General features: G+C 37.6%; 1 protein-coding gene across 3 annotated transcripts in view; it reads right to left on the reverse strand.

Moving 5' to 3' along the window:
* The window catches only part of SNX4 (sorting nexin 4), a 119,266-nt gene that overhangs the window by 45,386 nt on the left and 56,257 nt on the right, over positions 1 to 17,623 (reverse strand). Inside the window, exons 10-14 of one of the 3 annotated variants that reach the window (XM_049878879.1) lie at positions 15,522 to 15,611; positions 13,283 to 13,382; positions 10,907 to 11,052; positions 9,674 to 9,788; positions 5,054 to 6,232 (exon numbers count right to left, since the gene is read on the reverse strand). In XM_049878879.1, coding sequence (XP_049734836.1) covers positions 6,185 to 6,232; positions 9,674 to 9,788; positions 10,907 to 11,052; positions 13,283 to 13,382; positions 15,522 to 15,611 — 499 coding nt within the window. In that variant the 3' untranslated portion in view covers positions 5,054 to 6,184. The other 2 variants (XM_049878887.1, XM_049878870.1) reach the window with 2 other exon arrangements.

The raw sequence follows: 17,623 nt of genomic DNA on the forward strand, positions 1-17,623 counted from the left end.
ATACACCAATTCAACAATTTCAAAATACATTTTTTGAACAAAATAGTCTTATGCTCAAGGGGAGATGAGAGGTAGGCAATTCCAAATGGTAGGTCATTGTCGAATTATTTTATAACTAGATGGGAATGTAATTAGACACACGTGTAGTAGAACACACAGCCCTCCCACACCCCACCCTGCCCGGCCCCACCCTTCAGCTGCTCCCTGGTTGTTACTTGACACTGTGTCCGCCTCTCAGTCCCATCCTGACTGAGCCTGTGGTGAGGGGTTCAGCCAGAGTCTCCACACAAAAATCCTCCCGGGATAGCCTCTCCCACATAATCAAGAGCTAACTTTTTCTCCTGAACCACATGCTCAAACTGGAATTCCAATATGAATTTTACACAACATCATGGGAAGTATACTATGTACCCTTGCCTGTAGGATACAAACCTTATTTTTAAAAATTCGCATCAAATTTACCCTCCATAGGAGCAGAGACAAGGATATTCATCACGTCATCATTTGTAATAGCCCCAAACTGGAAACCACTGTCATACAGTAGAATTTCACACAGCCAGACAGGATGAAGCAAAAGTGTTGATGCGGACCCATTGTCAAGACATGTTAAATATGTACTGTATGCGTCCATTTGTGTGTATGTGTACATGTGTGTACACCAGTATATGATAGACTATTTCTGCAAAGATACAGAGGAAACTGATAACATTGTCACCCCTGTGGAGAGATCAGAGGACTGAAGTTCAGGAAACAAGAGAGACAGGACACAACTTTTAATGTACACAACTCAAAAAAATTTTTTTTTTTACTATCTTCATTCCTACCTACCTACCCATTGCCATCAAGTTGACTCCAACTCATCGTGACCCTATAGGACGGAGCAGAATTGCCCCATAAGGTTTCCAAGGAGCAGCTGGTGGATTAGAACTGCGGACCTTTTGGTTAGCAGCCAGGCTCTACACCACTGGGCTCTGCCATCTTCATAGATAAACTTAAAAAAAATTTTTTAACATTGAAATGTTAAGTATGAATTTCACAATCTACAAGACATTGGTGTGTCTTCTATCTTTTTTGTTTCTAATACTATGGGGTCTTTGATTTGACCTCTTTCCTTCCCTGGGTGGGGACAGGGGAGCAGAATTTGTCTTTCCTTTCTCTTTATGTGCTTATTGTTTAAAATTATTCTCTACCTTTTCTTCTACTTCTTATAAATATTAGGAGGAAAAGGGATGATTTTTACATGTTTATTATACATATTTGGAATTGGCTATGCCTTACACTAGTCCTTTCTCCGTTGTCATCACAGAATTTATGCCAGAAGCAGCATTTCTGTCAGGCACACTGTGTGCCTCACCATGGCTATTACGACCTATAATTTTATGAAATTGTGTATTAATAATGGGAGCGGGACAGATGAAAACACTGCCCTCTCATCCCAATCATGTTTTGCTAATAACCTAATTTCTGATATTTATTTGTTTTAATCTTCTGTCTTGAATTTCTTTGGCTAAAACCCCCGTGGGAGCCACTCTGGGAGAGAAGATGTGTGCTTTGTCACTTTTATCACCCGTGTCCACGGTTACTTCCAGCGCATCCCACTGTCTCGTACATGCAGCCAATTCTGAGACGTTCCTATCAGGTTGTCTGAGGTAGTTGACTGTGGTTTTCCTTTATGACTCCAAAGCAGTTTGGTATATAGTGATACATCTTTTTACAAATATTATTCCTATAACCTGCAGGTATGGGGTGTTATTTTTATAGATGATCTTCCTTTTTTTGGTAATTATTTCTTACCTATGCTTTTTTAAAAATTAGGTTTTTATTTTATAAGTAATATGTACTGGGGAAATCCTGGTGGTGTAGTGGTTAAGTGCTACGGCTGCTAAGCAAAAGGTCAGCAGGTCGAATGCGCCAGGCGCTCCTTGGAAACTCTATGGGGCAGTTCTGCTCTGTCCTATAGGGTCACTATGAGTCGGAATCAACTTTGACAGTAAGGAGTTTGTTTGTTTTGGTAATAAATACTGGCGTTAAAATTTCACCAGTGCCGAAATACATACAGGAACAAGTAAAAGTCTGTTGTTCTAATCAACCGCCCACTCACGCCCTGAACACAGCTGTCGCTCACCTTACCAGGCATTTTTAAGCATACACAAATATATAGATACAGACAGACATAATCAATCCTCTTTTCTTTAAAAGAAAACAAAAAAAGGCTTATGATGTAACTATTTGTCTTGCAACTCGCAATATTTGTTTTTTCTATAAAGGGCATGTTTTTACTTTTAAATTTTTTATTGTGGTAAAATACATATAAAAGTTGTCACTTAAGTGTGCGATTCAGAGACATTCATGATATTCATCACATTGTGCAACCATCACCACCATAAACTTCCAAAACTTTTTCATCCCCCCAAACACAGCACCCCTTAAACATCTCCCCATTCTTGCCCCCCCACACCCAACCCCCTGATAACCACGAATAACCTTCTGTCACTATGCATTTGCTTATTCTGAGTATTTCATGTAAGTGAGGTCATACGACGTTTGTCCTTTTGTATCTGATTTATTTCACTCAGCACGTTCTCAGGGCTCATCCATGTTGTAGTAGGTGTAAGGACTCCATTTCTCTTTACAGCTGAACAACATTCCATTGTACGGATAGAACCACATTTTGTTTACCCATTCCTGTTGATGGACACTGGCTGTTGTGGACACTGCTGCAGTGAACATTGTGTATAAGTATCTGTTTGGATCACTGCTTTCAAGTCTTTTGGGTATACGCCCAGAAGAGGAATTGCTGGGTCATAGGGTAATTCTAGAGTCCCCGGTGGTGTAAACGGTTTAAGAGCTCCACTGCTAGATTTGTCACTTTGTTTTCTCAAAATGTCTTTATCCAATTTTAGTACTGTGATAATACTGGTTTCATAAAAAGGGCTGAGAAGAAAGTATTCTCTCCAATTTTCTGAAAGTTTTTGTTGAGTTATAACTTTTTCGTTCTTAAATGTTCGATGGTCTGGAGTTTCCTTATAGGAATATTTTTTTTTAATCATAAATTTCTTTGATATAGGACTACTCAGCTTTTCTACTTCATCTTGTATCAGTTTAAGTAAGCTGTATTTTCCAAGGAATTTGTTGATTTCATCTAATTTATTGGTTTAACATTGTTCATATTATTTCCTTATTACCCTTTTGATGCCTATAGGACCTGTAATAACATCCTCTATTTCATTCCTTATAGGGATAATTTGTGTTTTTTCTTTTTCCTCCAGCTTTGCCAGTGGTTTATTAACTTTACTGATCTTTTCAAAGAACCAACCCCTGGTTTTGTTAGCTCTATTGCTTATCTGTTTTCTGCATCATTGATTTTTACTCTTACCTTTAATATTTCCTTTCTTCTACTTTGGATTTAATTTGCTCATTTCCCCCCTAGCTTCTCAAAGGGGAAGCCAGGCCTTTCTTCTACTCAAATATAAAATATTTAAAGCTGTAAATTTAGAAAGCAAGTACAATTCTACTAATTTTGGCCTTTTATTCTTTTATTTCTCTGGGTTACACAATCTTGAAAGAAATCTCTAATACTTTTTTTTAGGGAAAACTTTTTAGGAGAATCAGTAACTACCACCCAGGAAGTTGAGTACGCATATGAATCAAAAGATTATAAAGATATAAAAAGCTTAGTATTCCTGGTACATAACGATTTTCCATTCTATTCAAAGCTGGGTGTCTGTTTATTCTAAAGATGCTTGAATTTTAAGAACCTTCTAGTTGCTGTTTTGTATGCTGTAATTACCAGTGACTCATTCATTCACACTCAAATTTCTGGATGTAAAGGAAGGTTTAAACATGACTTCAGCTAATATTAATGTGCTGACTACCCTATTTAACTGTATGCCATACCAACTGCATCATTAGTACATCGTCAAGATAAAAACTTCCTCTAAGTATTTACATTAATTTAATGAGTCGTTTTTCTTCATAACATTGCTCGTATTATTTTTTATATTTATCTTTGGAGAATTAACCCATCCATTAATTCATTTTGATTTCAAATTTTTAAACAGTGAAAAGGGTTATTGCATATAGCGTATTTTCTATATACTTATTCTGGATAGAACCAAACATGATTTCCATCATAAAATTCCTTTAAGAGCTTTTCCTAAAGGAATGACTGTGTTATCAAATGAGACTTGTTTTTTAAACTTAAAGACTAAAAGCTACTCCTCAATTTTTATCCTAAGCTACTCAGTGACAACTTTTGGTGTCCAATTTTTCAAAATCCACCCAAGTCAAGATCTTCCCAGTTAAATATACATATAGCCAAGGGTATATTTATATATTTTGGAGACAATAATATTTTTTAAAAGTTCATCATTTTAAAACATTGGTAACAATAGCCTTCTCAGATTAAGTCAGCTAGTAGAAAAAAACTAACACGTTTTACATTTAGTGTAAAGTTAGTGTGGGGAGAGAAGCCTTTTGATTTTAAAATGCCAAGTGGAAAGAGTCACAAGATGACACACGAGTCAATGGAATAAAATGTGTATCCATACAGATGACTTTTTCTTCTGTTCTATATTTTTTAAAAAACCTAGTAATATTAAACATTGAATCTCATTTCAGCATCTTACTTTTTAAAAACCAACATTTCTGTGTAATACAAATTTATACAATTAAACAGCTTTAAAACTTATTAAAAAAAAAACAAAACAAAACCCAAACCCATTGCCCTCGAGTCAATTTCGACTCGTAGCAGCCGTACAGGACAGAGGAGAACTGTCCCATAGGGTCGCCAAGGCTGTAAATCTTTTACAGAGGCAGACTGCCACATCTTTCTTCCAAGGAGTAGCTGGTGGGTTCAAACCACCACCGTTTCAGTTAGCAGCCAAGCACTTTAACCACTGTGCCACCAGGGCTCCTTGTAAAACATATTAGCTTCTAGAAAATAACACAGATCCTTGGATTTCATTGAAAAAAAAAATATGACATGTATTATTTTCTCACAGGGGATCAGATACTAATATGTATGGATCATCTTGTTAAAATAAAAATCATAAAAATCAGCACAATACTTCATTTATTTATTGTATAAGTTTGGCAAACAGCACAAAAATCCAGTAACATTTTAAACACGTAGAAAAGTCAAATGCTAAACTGGGTTTTTTACATAATTAGAAACAGTGAGTATACATTTAAGATTCTGCGAAGCTCACAAAGAATGCTTGACTTTTGAACATATACCACAAAAACAGACACATTAAAAAAAAAAGAAACAATATAATTTATCTTTACAAAAACCAAAGCCAAGCAACAGAAGAGAAGGATGTTAATACGGAAGATACTAACACACATTGTTTACTACACACATCTCATACACCGAAATGCTGCGTCTCGTACCCTGAAATGCCACGTGTAGAGAGCCAAGCAGAGTAAATTCAGGCTCTTCACTGAGGTGAACAATTACTTGAGAAGGATTGAATTCTTATATGTAACATACTCAATTCAAACTTTCTAAATAGTGATTTCTGGATCATAACAACGTATCCCACTATACGTCTGAGAAGTTGAGTCGTCTTTGTTGGCAGTATAAAATTTCTGACCAGTATCAAAATTCGGGTAAAACACAAATTGAAGGCATTTTCTAGTGTATGCAAATGTTATAGGGGGCATCAGCGAATGTGGCAGAAAACCTTAGATTTCCCACTAAGTTTCTGCTGAGCTCTATCAAACCAAATAGCTCAACTATAAGGCAAGGAAAATAACCCCCTATAACAGAATGGTGAATCTTACCAGGAGAGGAATTCAGCCTTAGGAAAAGAATCCCTGTATTACCGATCTGAAACAGTTGGCGTTGAAATAAGCATCTAGAAATTAGCTAACATCCTGACATTCAGTCACTGGTTCAGAGGCCGGATCAACAATCTGTTAGTGTGTATTATCAAATTAACCTTTTGGAATCAGCACCAGTCCCCAAAACCTTAATTACAGTATTTAATCTTCATTAAAATACATCCTTTTTTGTGCTATAGTAACACAACTACAATCAGGTTGAAGGAAGCTGAATTTACTCAACTTATTTTATACTTTTGTGTAGACTGGGTAGCAACTTAAATTTCTTTTATTTACTTGTGCTTCTGTTTGGGGACACTTTGATTGAAGAGAAATTCAAGAAATTCATTTCACAGGATTACATCTTGCTAAAGCATTCCTTAGCATTGGTCCAAACTTGAATTCCCTAAAAACAAAAGGAACTTTACAATGCGGTTCTGAAAGGATTCTGAAAGCCGAAGTACTTGGATTACGGCTACGTTAAGTTTTGCATTTTGGAATAATTAACAAGAAGTCCAGCAAATGTGACACTACTTCTGGCAATGGCTAACAGAGGCTAATGTCTAACACTTCTGAAAAACGTAAGACAATTCTTGTATGAGCCTAACTTCAAAATGGAGAAACTGTTCTATCTGGAAAAGTGAATTTACAAGGTTCATGTCACAAACTCACTTACTCATACCACATAAACCAAACACACTTTCTCTGTGTAATATTACAAACAAAACTTTTTAAGTCTAGTAATTAAATATAAGTTAATGAGTTATTTAGATATTAGTCTAGTAACTAAACTTTTTGATAAAAAATAATTATGTACTAAATTACTGAATCTCCCTCAGGGCTCTGGTAGTCTATTTAGCAAAAAGCTGTATAGATGGTGTAATATGCTTAAACAACAATGCATGTTTGTAAAGATGGAACAGTAAAACCTAAGGAAGTGAGTAGAAACAAATTTTTTTTTCCCAATAAACAAGATGCATATTTTCTAATGACTGCTAATTTATAGAAAAAGAATTTTTTCTTTAATACTCAAGCATCAAACTGTGTCAGTATTTATTGAGGCCTCAAACAATAGAAAATTCAAGAATCCATTTAGTTTCCCTCCTCCCTGCCAGAATACAAAAACAGACAAACAGAATCCTTAAGAATGTCTCAGACTGGCTGGATAAAGTAGTATCTAATGGAGTATTATTCAGTTGTTAGAAGGAGATAGATCTCAGATGCCTCCATGGTGAGATATCGCTGATACATCAAGTGAAAAAACAATAACCACACAATAATAGTACATGTAATGCAATCCTGTTTATGTGGAGAAGAGAGAAGTGTATCGTTTACGCATCTAAACGGTTGTACATGTACAAAAACGTCTGGAAGGATACACACAAAGTCGTTAACAGTGATGAGCTTTCAAAGGGGGATTTGGGGGAGAAGGGGGAGGAAATTTCCCTTAATACTTCTGAATTATTTGAAAATTTTGCAATGAACATGTTACTTTTATAATAATAATTAATGTTTAAAATCCACAGAGATAAAGTAGCTTAAAAATCAGTCATTTTTTTAAAGCCTCTGAACCTGCTTGGTTCAACAAATGAGATAAGTCACTATCAAAAAGGCTGATCAAAACAAGAAGAAGAAGAAGAAAATAAACATTTAGAGATGCTATTTGTTTTTTTAAATACTAGTATTAGTACTTTTGATGACAACTTTTGGGTGGTTTGGTTTATTACTACTGTTACTTAGTAATTTGATTATATTCAATTAACATCTTGAATAGCTGACATTAAAAAGAAGCATAAGACACTATGAAAGTTAATACATGATGAAATATACAAAACATTTATCCCAGAAAAACTGATATTAATCTTGATTTCTTATATTTAATTGTAGGTTTCTAAAGAAAAGGACAGTTTTCTTTATATAAAAACATAAAAATCTAGTAGAGTCAGCTAAGAAAATAAAACATGCTGAAGCTTACAGAGCCGTTCTTGGGAAATAAGGAGGACAACAGTATGTCAAGCACATTATAGTAAATCTTGTTTGTTCAGAGATTAAATTTCTAGCACCTTCCGTTACCTCACCCTAAACAGAGGGGAGAAAAGGGCCTCTGGAGCCTTTATATAAAAGGTCCTGCATTTTAACTTTGTAAAAGAAGTGAGGGGGAAATCACAAAGACCTTCTTAATGAGTCTTTTATAGGAAAAAACCAACTCCAAACACCGTTGTTATCTGATCTCTCAGACCAGCAGAGATTAAAAAATGCAGATCAGAAAGAAGACTAGAAATGTCAAGCACCCCGGGAGCAGGAAAGAAGTGGGAGCTGACAGGCGATGGCAACGGAGACACAAATACCACCAAACCACAACACAGGCGACTGACTCCACGTTCGCAGACCAAGTGGTCATGATTTTAACTCAAGTGACGCAAAAGGTCCGCAACGGGAATTAACCTTGGATCTCGCTGAGACACGAACGTGAATTCACCTCCCCAAGGGAAGCCCGCTTAGCTGGTGAGTCAGCCTGGTGTCTGTATCTCAGAATATCTTTGTTCTCTACTGCTGGTGCCAGCAACACAAATGAAAAGGTCTAGGCAAATGAAGGCTGAGCCAGAAAACAAACCTTCAGAGTAAACTGAGGCATAAAAGGGGGTATGTGTGTTTACATGACTCTGATTTTTTTCCCCTAAGGAGGTCTTTATAAGTACGGGAATTCTTCTTACCATATAACTTACTGAGACAATGTGTGTTAAATCGCTTGAAAAACTCTAAGTGCTAAACGAACGTAAAGTACTGGTATCAACTGCTAGTCACACGGGCAGATGGTGGGTTATAAAAAAAGGTTATGAGATTTTTTTTTTTAATTTGCTTTAGGTGAAAGTTTACAGCTCATATTAGTTTCTCATTCAAAAATGTAGACACAAATTGTTCCGTGACATTGGTTTTAATCCCTACATTATATCAGCACTCTTCCCCTTTCCACCTCGGGTTCCCAGTTTCATTAGTCCAGTTTTCCTGTCCCTTCCCGCCTTTTTTTTTTGGTCAGGTGTTGCCCATTTTGTCTCACATACTTACTTGATTGATCTGAGAAGCACATTCCTTATGTAGGTTGCTGTTTGTTTTATAGGCCTGCTTGATCTTTGGCTAAAAGGTGACCTTCGGGAGTGGCTTCAATTCTGAGGTAGCAGGGCGTCCAGAGCCCATAGCCTCAGGGTTCCTCCAGTCTGTGAGACCAGTAAGTCTGGTCTTTTTTAAATGAATTTGATCTTTTGTTCTATGTTTTTCTCCCACTCTGTCTGGGATCCTCTTGTAATCCCAGCCAGAGCAATAAATATTTTATAATTAAAGAAATCTTTTGGAAAGATTTCCACCATTGTCAAAACACTTATTTTCGCAAGAATAAGCTTCAATTTTCACATCTTTCACTATGGGTGGTTATTAGCTACATGAAGGATTTATTGTCGCCAACAAACTTAACCACATTTCCCCAAAATAACGATTATGCTATTTCCCAGTAAAAGTATACCCATCACCATTAGAAATGCTAGTTTATTGCCCTGTCCAAAGATACCATATTATCAAGGTAATCTTGTTGGCAGATATTTTCAAATACAAGTTTTCAATGCGGCATACAAACTTGGAACTTTAGATGAGTGGAGACTCAGTAACTGACACTTTGGTTGTCATACTTCTTTCAAAAGTAAGTAGAGAAATTGGGAAACATTCAGAAAGAGGGGAAGAATGGGCTTTAAAAATGAAAATGATGAATTATCTGATCCGAATAAGAGAATTTAGTCTCAAAGAAATGTGTCAGCACTTCCGAGCACACCTCTGTCCTCAGGGAAACCAAACCTACCTTTTTACACATGCTGATGTGCATGACGGCATAGCTGATGAGGGCCTCCTTTAAATCCCGGTTCTTTTGTTCTTTGAAGCGTTCAATATCAGCCCAAGCTTTTTTTACAAATTCTCTGAAATAAAAGGTGCAGTCATCATATATTCTCATTTAAATTAAGTAAACTGTGTATTATAAATTCATATAACTACTTCCCATGTAAGTTGGTTTTTAACTGTCTCCATACAAAGAAAAGATACTGCTTATGTAAGATGGGTTTTTTTTTTTCTTCTCCTCCTAAAAATTATAGTGGGGAAAAAGCAGCAGAGAAACAGTAATACAGTCTTCTACATTTTAGGAATTTATATTTTTGTCACGTGGATTCTACATTTAAATTATTCCTATAAAACAGATGTAGATGGCGCCTTGAACCAGCTCACAAGCCTAATAGATACCACATGAAATGCCTTCCTGGGCATAAGAAACCATATATCTTCATGAAAAAATAGATTACGAATCACATTTTTTTATCATGCACTTGTTTTAAATGGCAGCTAGAGTTTTACAAATTCTAGAAGCATGTACCTTTTTACCTCTCTTTGTGAAAATTGACTTATTGGCTGCCAGTGGTTCTACAAATTAACAAAACCACCTCAGATACTAATGATACACTCCTGGTCTGCCTTGGCCTACTCACTGACTGTCAGATGAAAACAACAGCAAGGAAATAAGCCAGTGATATCAGGTCTTTGAGAACTGAATTTCTGCAAATATTTGCGCTGATGCCAATCCTATGCAAGGTTTTGAGACCAAAAAAAGATGAGAAAGACGCGGCCATTGACTTTGAAGAGCTCAAAATTTAGCCAGGGAAACAGTCACAAGAACAACCAACCGCCCAATGAACCAAGCACTATCATCGCCTGAGAGGATTAGAGGTTTCATGAGCTGGGCCCTCAAGAATGGTCAGGCATTCTTTAATGAGGAGGAGAACAGGGTAGAGGGAACACACAAAGGATAGAAATCATGAAAAGTATAAGAAAATAATGTTACGAAATGGAAACTTTCTTTCCCACACTAAAAAAACTACTTCTAGAACACAATTTTTGGTAACTCAAGGTTTCTTAGGAATGCAATCTCTCCATTTTAGAAGAACAGGTGGCATCCAGGGGTGCCAATGAAGCTGGGGGTTATTATAAAAACAACCCCCCATGTGGTCTGCAAGTCCAGCTTTGTCAAACATCTCAGCATTTTTACCTGCCTTCCAGATTTTTAGATTTTAGCTGTTGTTCTCCTTCATTTATTTGTTCTTCTAGCACCTTTATTCTGGCTTCTCTCTGCTCCGGAGTTTCTTGACCAAAGAGCTTGGTAGTCATTCCCTTTAAAGAGAATGTTCTCACAGTCTAAGGGGTAGAAAAAAAAACAAACTTGTTGCCATTAAGGGAATAGAAAACATTTGACGTTTTCCCCCTCCTTCAGACAGAAGTATCAAATGCCTCGCAACCAAGGGATTTCTAATACGATCTCTAACACTGAAATAATATGAAATAGTCAGAAAGGGGAAACAATTCAAACCAAGCTTCTCAACTGAACAGAAAACTTCCCAGGTGAAGTTTTGGGCAAGTTATTTCTTACTTTATACTGGTGGTCATATTTGTTTAATTACTCTATGACATAAAAAATGTGTAAAATTCAACAGGCAACTGTGGAAATAAACCAAAACTAAAACAGCATATTTAAAATCAGTACTGAAACTTGAGCATGTTACTAAAACAGGATGCCTCAGGCCCAGCGCTGCAGGACAGCCTCGAGCTTCACTGCTTTATCATTTCCCTGCTCTCTGGAGTTTACTGAGAAAAACAATTTTTCCTTCCACGTGTAGAGAACCAAGCTCCTGGAATGTGGCCTGGGAATTCCCTCCGAGTTTTCAAGTAAATCAGGGGCCAGCCTATCCATATTCCATGGTCACAGGTCTTTTCCAAGATACATCTATGACTTTTTGCAGATGTAGCAAGTGGTGAGACAATATAAAAAGCACTTTATAAACTAAAGCACTTTATAAAAAAAATTTTACTGTGGTCTAACATATATAAAAAAATATTTGCCATTTCAGCTATTTTTTACGCAGTGACATTAATTATATTCACCATGTTCGCAGCCATCACCACTACTTCCAGATTTTTTTCCTCACCCCTGACAGAAACTCAGTATCCCTTAAATAATACCTCCCTGTTTCTCCTCTAAAGCACTTAAAAAAATTTTTTTTAATTGTGTTTTAGGTGAAAGTTTACACAGCAAATCAGGTTCCCCTTTAACAATTCTTCTTACACAAATTGTTTTGTGACATTGGTTACAATTTTCACAACGTGTCAGCATTCTCGCTATTACCATTCTGTTTGCTGTCTTTCCATTGATCTAGCTTCCCTTCTACTCCTTGCCTTTTCATCTTTGCTTGGGTAAATGTTGACCATTTGGTTTTATATAGTTGATTGTTTAAGCGAGCACATTTTTCATGGGTGATATTGTTTGTTTTATAAGCTAATCTATTATTTGGTTGAAAGGTGACCTCCAGGAGTAGCTTCAGTTCCAAGCTCAAAGGGTATCTTAGGGCAACAATCTCAGGGGTTCCTCTAGTCTCTAGCAGTCCAGTAGGTCTGGACTTTTTTAGGGATTTGAATTTTGTTCTATATTTTTCTCTCATTCTACCTGGGACCCTTACTGTGTGTGTCCCTGGTGAGAACAGTCGGAAGTGGTAGCCAGCCATCATCTAGTTCTTCTGGTCTAAGGTTAGAAGAGGCCGTGGTTCATGTAGGCTATTAGTCCTGTAGACTAGTTTCTTTTCTGAGCTTTTGATTTCCTTCATTCTCTTTTGCTCCAGATGAGTAGAGACCAATAGTTGTATCTTAGATGGCTGTTCACAAGCTTTTAAGACCCTAGGCGCAACTCACCAAACTAGGGCATAGAACACTATCGTTATGAACTATTATGCCAATTGACTAAGTTGTCCCACGGGATCCTTAAAGCGCTTTTTAACTGTGAAGTGATAAAGACATGGTGGCACTGTCACTGCTTCACTACTTCCACAAAGTGTGCTCTCACCAGGACAGCTAATTTATTCCAGTGGAAGAGCTGGACAGTACAAGGCTGATCATAAAAAGATCTAAGTTTCATGCAATAAGATGTGGACTTCCCTTCACAAGTACTCACTATGAGCATTAAAGAATCAAGCACACAAAAATCTCCTTGTTAGGAAACATGCACTGAGCTAATTGGCAAAGGCTTTTCAAAGTAAACAAAATCTGCCATAAAATACCTTGCAAAATTAAAGCTAACAAGGCTCTATTTCAATCCCAGAGAAGAATGTTTTTTCATTAGGATGTAATCAGAAATTAGATGGCATTCATTACACACGGCAACGCGGGCAAAATTTCTTACTATACTACATCGTTCAAGGTTTTAATAGCTTACATCTTCTTACACCAAGATTTCATCCCAAAGAATTATAAAGCTACTTACAAATTACTTCCGTGCAAAAGCTACTGGCATCCTGAGTATTACACCTGTATCTCATTCCACGTAAGGTCGGCTATAATAACGCCAGAGACTCGAACGGCTACATGGAAAAGCACTCACCCCAGTCGCCAATTCCTCACACTGCTGCTTCTTGGATGCTAAGTCCTGGGCAGCCATTTCCAAATCATACTGCATGAGTTCGTGTTTCCTACACACCGCCCTAGGGATGAAAAAACGTGCTGCCTTGGAATTTGCTGGCTTCTCTTTAAACATGTATAAAATTTTTTTTGGACAGGGAGTAAGAAGAGCATTCACTTTATGGTTAAAAATAAATATACAGTAATCCCCCTCTATCCACAGTTTTGTTTTCCGTGGTTTCAGTTACCCTTGGTCAACCGAGGTCTGAAATGTTAAAGGAGTACACCAGCCAAAAACCAAACCAAACCCAGTGCCATTGAGTCGATTCCGACTCATAGCGACCCTAAACAGCATGATAAAATCTCACGCTGTCCAACTCCGTCACTCACATAATTTTTATTACAGTATATTGTTATAGGTATTCTATGTTATTATGAATCATTGTTGCTAATCTCTTGCTCTGCCTAATTTATAAATTTAACTTTACTATAGGTATGTATGGACAAGACAAAACATACTATATGTAGGGTTTGGTGCTATCCACAGTTTCAGGCATCCGCCTGGGTTCTTGGAGTGCATCCCTGCAGATAAGGGAGACTACTGTACAATTATCACATACTTAAAATATTTTTTTAACATAGGAACTAATGCTGTAATCTCAGAACTGAGTATCTGTTGAAAGAATAATGTCTCAAATCTTCATTTAAAACTGTCTATCAGTTTTTATTATTACATAATTGATGCTCACTGTAAAAAAAGATTCTAACACAAAACCAGGAATGCGCAAAATAAAAAAAGTTTCGAGGACACTTTCTTTCTCCTAAACCCACTCTTCAGACAGAATCTAAGTTAATGGATGGTGTATATCCACCAGGCGTTAACGAGGCATTTACAAATACACACGCCCCAAGTATCACTTAACTTGATGCCACATTGATTCACGTTAACGTTTTTTATAATTTTTAAGGCTACACAGAATTCTACTGGGAATAGCAACTTTCTTTTGCTTGGTGTCATGGACTAAACTGTGCCCCCCCCCCCAAATATGTGTCAACTTGGCTAGGCCATGACTGCCAGTATTGTGTGGTTGTCCTTCCATTTTGTGACTGTAATTTTTCTATGTGTTGTGAATCCTAATCTCTGCCTGTGGTTGGTGAGGCAAGATTGGATTATGCTGAAGAGGATTAGGGTGGGATTTAACACCCTTACTAAGGCCACATCCTTAGCCCAATGTAAAGGGAGTTTCCCTGGGGTGTGGCCTGCACAACCTTTTAGCTTACAAGAGATAAAAGGAAAGGAAAGAAACTCCTAGTCCAGGGGAAGACAGATGAGAAGGACCCTCCTCCACAAAACGACAGAAGGCAAGCCTTCCCCTGGAGCTGACACCCTGAATTTGGACTTCTAGCCTCCTGGACTCTGAGAAAATAAATTTCTCTTTGTTAAAGCCATCCACTTGGGATATTTCTGTTAGAGCAGTACTAGATGACTAAGACACCTGGTAACTCGAAAATACCTTGACGAGCCTTCCTGCTGCTCAAAGCTCTAGAAGGAGAAAGGCTAGCGACGTGCACAGATGTTTTCACACCAGTTATCAACCAACTAAAGGACTACTGCTCCTTCTGTTTTCAAAGTGACAGAAAAACTGACCAAAAGTGGCTAGGACCCAAAGCCACCTATTCCAAGAAACTTATTCTTTTTTTTTTTAAATTGGATAGAAAAAAAATGTAGTCACTTTTTCTTCATCACATAGAATTCTCTACCAGAGGATTCTGTTTGGCTCTGTTATCAAAAAACAGAACACCGATTCCTTGACATTAAGGAAGTTTTAACAATCTTACTGAGAAGCTAAGACACGTTAAAAAAAAAAAATTACCGGATAGAAATGGCAATATACAACCTAGTGACAGACAGGGTTATACATGCTCCATGTGTATTTTGCTTCCATCTTTCAAACTGAAAAAAGGTAGAGAGGACAACATCAAGTCAGATCTGACACCTGAGCCTGGCAGGTCTCACCAATGGAATGTTTCAAAGGGCTCGTCCTAAATTCCTATGCCCAGCACACTGCAACCCAGAGAGCGATACAGTGAGACCTCATTGAATATCTGAGTGAATGAATCTACCAAAAAGAAAAGAAGCCTACTACTTGTATTCCACAGCAGCGTATGGAGAGAGTGGAGATCAGCCACATGGCTGGATCTAGAACTTGTATCAAACTCACCTCAGTGCTTCTGCGTAGAAAAGATACTCTTTCAGCTGGTCCGCATAATGTTCTTCATCTTCCAGAATGTCATCGATAGAAGATGCATACCTGTGGTAAAAAGCACTGCATAAACAGGGTAACTTTCACTGGGACCCCAAGTATGAACGTTCTAAAGACATGCTCTCCCAAGTGTGGGCCACAGACGGTTACCGATCAGTGACAAGGCATACAGAAAACGAGAGTAAGCATTTAGAAACATTTACAGCCATTTGCAATTACCGTGAAAATCGTACTGAGTTTTATCAAAAAGCTTTGGTCAGCAGTGATTTGGAAACAAAAAACAAAACAAACAAAAAATGGTCCTCCGCACGGGTAGCTTAAGAAAAGCTCTAAGACTCTAATATTTTTTGATCAAAGATATTATAAAAGGGTGATAAAATCTGTGGAGAGAATTGAAGTTAAATAGAAGAATATAACTGGTGCACACGTTTCTGATAGCAACTATTTATAGCAATGCCAAAAAGCTATAGAAGGAAACCTCGGGCAAATACAGGTTATAGAATTCCTTTATACGAATTCCCAACAGCAGCCTCTGCTTTGATTAGGACGGCCCCCTGGTTGTCATGCCACGCTCCTCTGTGCACCTGAGCCTTCAGCTGCACACAAGCCCGACCGCTCTCCACACTGCTTCTCCATATTCACCCAGCACCTATCTCAACACCTCTGCGAAGTTTACCAGACTGTTTTCTTGTAGTCCTTATTCATCACTCTACTTCTGATCTCTTACCAACAATTCAGAACAAATTCCATAAAAATAGTGTTAAGGACGTGGACAACATCGTGTGTTTGCTGCTGTAAGACGTAACAGGCACCCCTCTTTCAAATCCATTCTCATTTCTCAGCGTGGGAATAAAAGAACAATGTATGCTTCTGTCTCCAGGCCTGCTTCACAGAAGCAAGTAAAGTTTACTGAAGTAAAAATAAAGAAACCTAACATGGTTCATTTATAAAGTGATGTGTTTGCAGGATTTATAAAGGGGGCCAAGCCCATCCTCTGTGATTACAACCCTACGCCTGTTACAGTATGTAATTTCTTCTATGTGTTGTGTTAACCACTGACACATGTCCTGAGAATCACTGTTAAGAGCAGGAAAAACTGCCACTGGGTCATAAATCTATGATTCTGGAAGAGTTAATGCTAAGAAAACAAACAAAAAAAGAGGAATCACAGGGCTGGTGGCTTGAAGATAGAAGCATAGATAAACTAGCACCTCCTAGGCTGCAAAGGATAAAGGATAGACTTCCAGATACAGTACTGAGAATAATTTAACACTTCAATTAATCAACTGAACGGATGACTCTTACATTCTTACGGATACTGAAAAGTTAAACCAACAGAAGGCAAGACTTCTCAGGGTTAAACAAGCCACCTGACAAAATAGTCAACTTGAATATGGCCTAATGAAAAGTAGTATTTAGATAAAATAATGTCCCCAAATGCTGGCTGGATGCCTCCGAGGTTAAAAGCTAGACGTTAACAAAGGGACACGAGAACCACTGCAAACACAGTCAAGTATGTTGCTGGGACCCAAACAGTCCACAAAATTCTAGACATTGTCCAAAAGAATTTTTTTTTTTTTTTTAAAGAAAACAGTAATTGTTATTTTCACTTTTGTCCAAACCCATACAGTGTCATGCTAGAATATAGTTACTACAACTTCTGCTCACCCATCTGAAGAAAGACAACAGAGTGGAGGAGATCTAGGAACCTAGGAGTGGGATAAAGAAAAGAAAGCTGGGCCCGTACATTCCTAAATCTATAAATTCACATCTGCTTGCTAATTTTAAACTGCCTGTCGATCACTGGTGAATCTGATCTGTGTGGTGGAAAGGTTTCTAATTCAATCGCTATCTCTTGCATTTAAAACGGCCCGAAAGCCTTCCCCAGGATATGTCCCTAGCTCGGAATCACTACATGGAAAAACAAAAAATCATGCTGCACTAGGAATGACAACTTGCTCCCTGTTCTACTGCTCTTAACTATGTGACCTGGAGCTAATTCTGTTCTCTCTCAGACTTGCTCCCCATTGTAAGGATTCTGTCTCCAAAAGTAGGCTGGA

This window comes from Elephas maximus, chromosome 1 (assembly GCF_024166365.1).
Source record: "Elephas maximus indicus isolate mEleMax1 chromosome 1, mEleMax1 primary haplotype, whole genome shotgun sequence".
Taxonomy (NCBI): Eukaryota; Metazoa; Chordata; class Mammalia; order Proboscidea; family Elephantidae; genus Elephas; species Elephas maximus.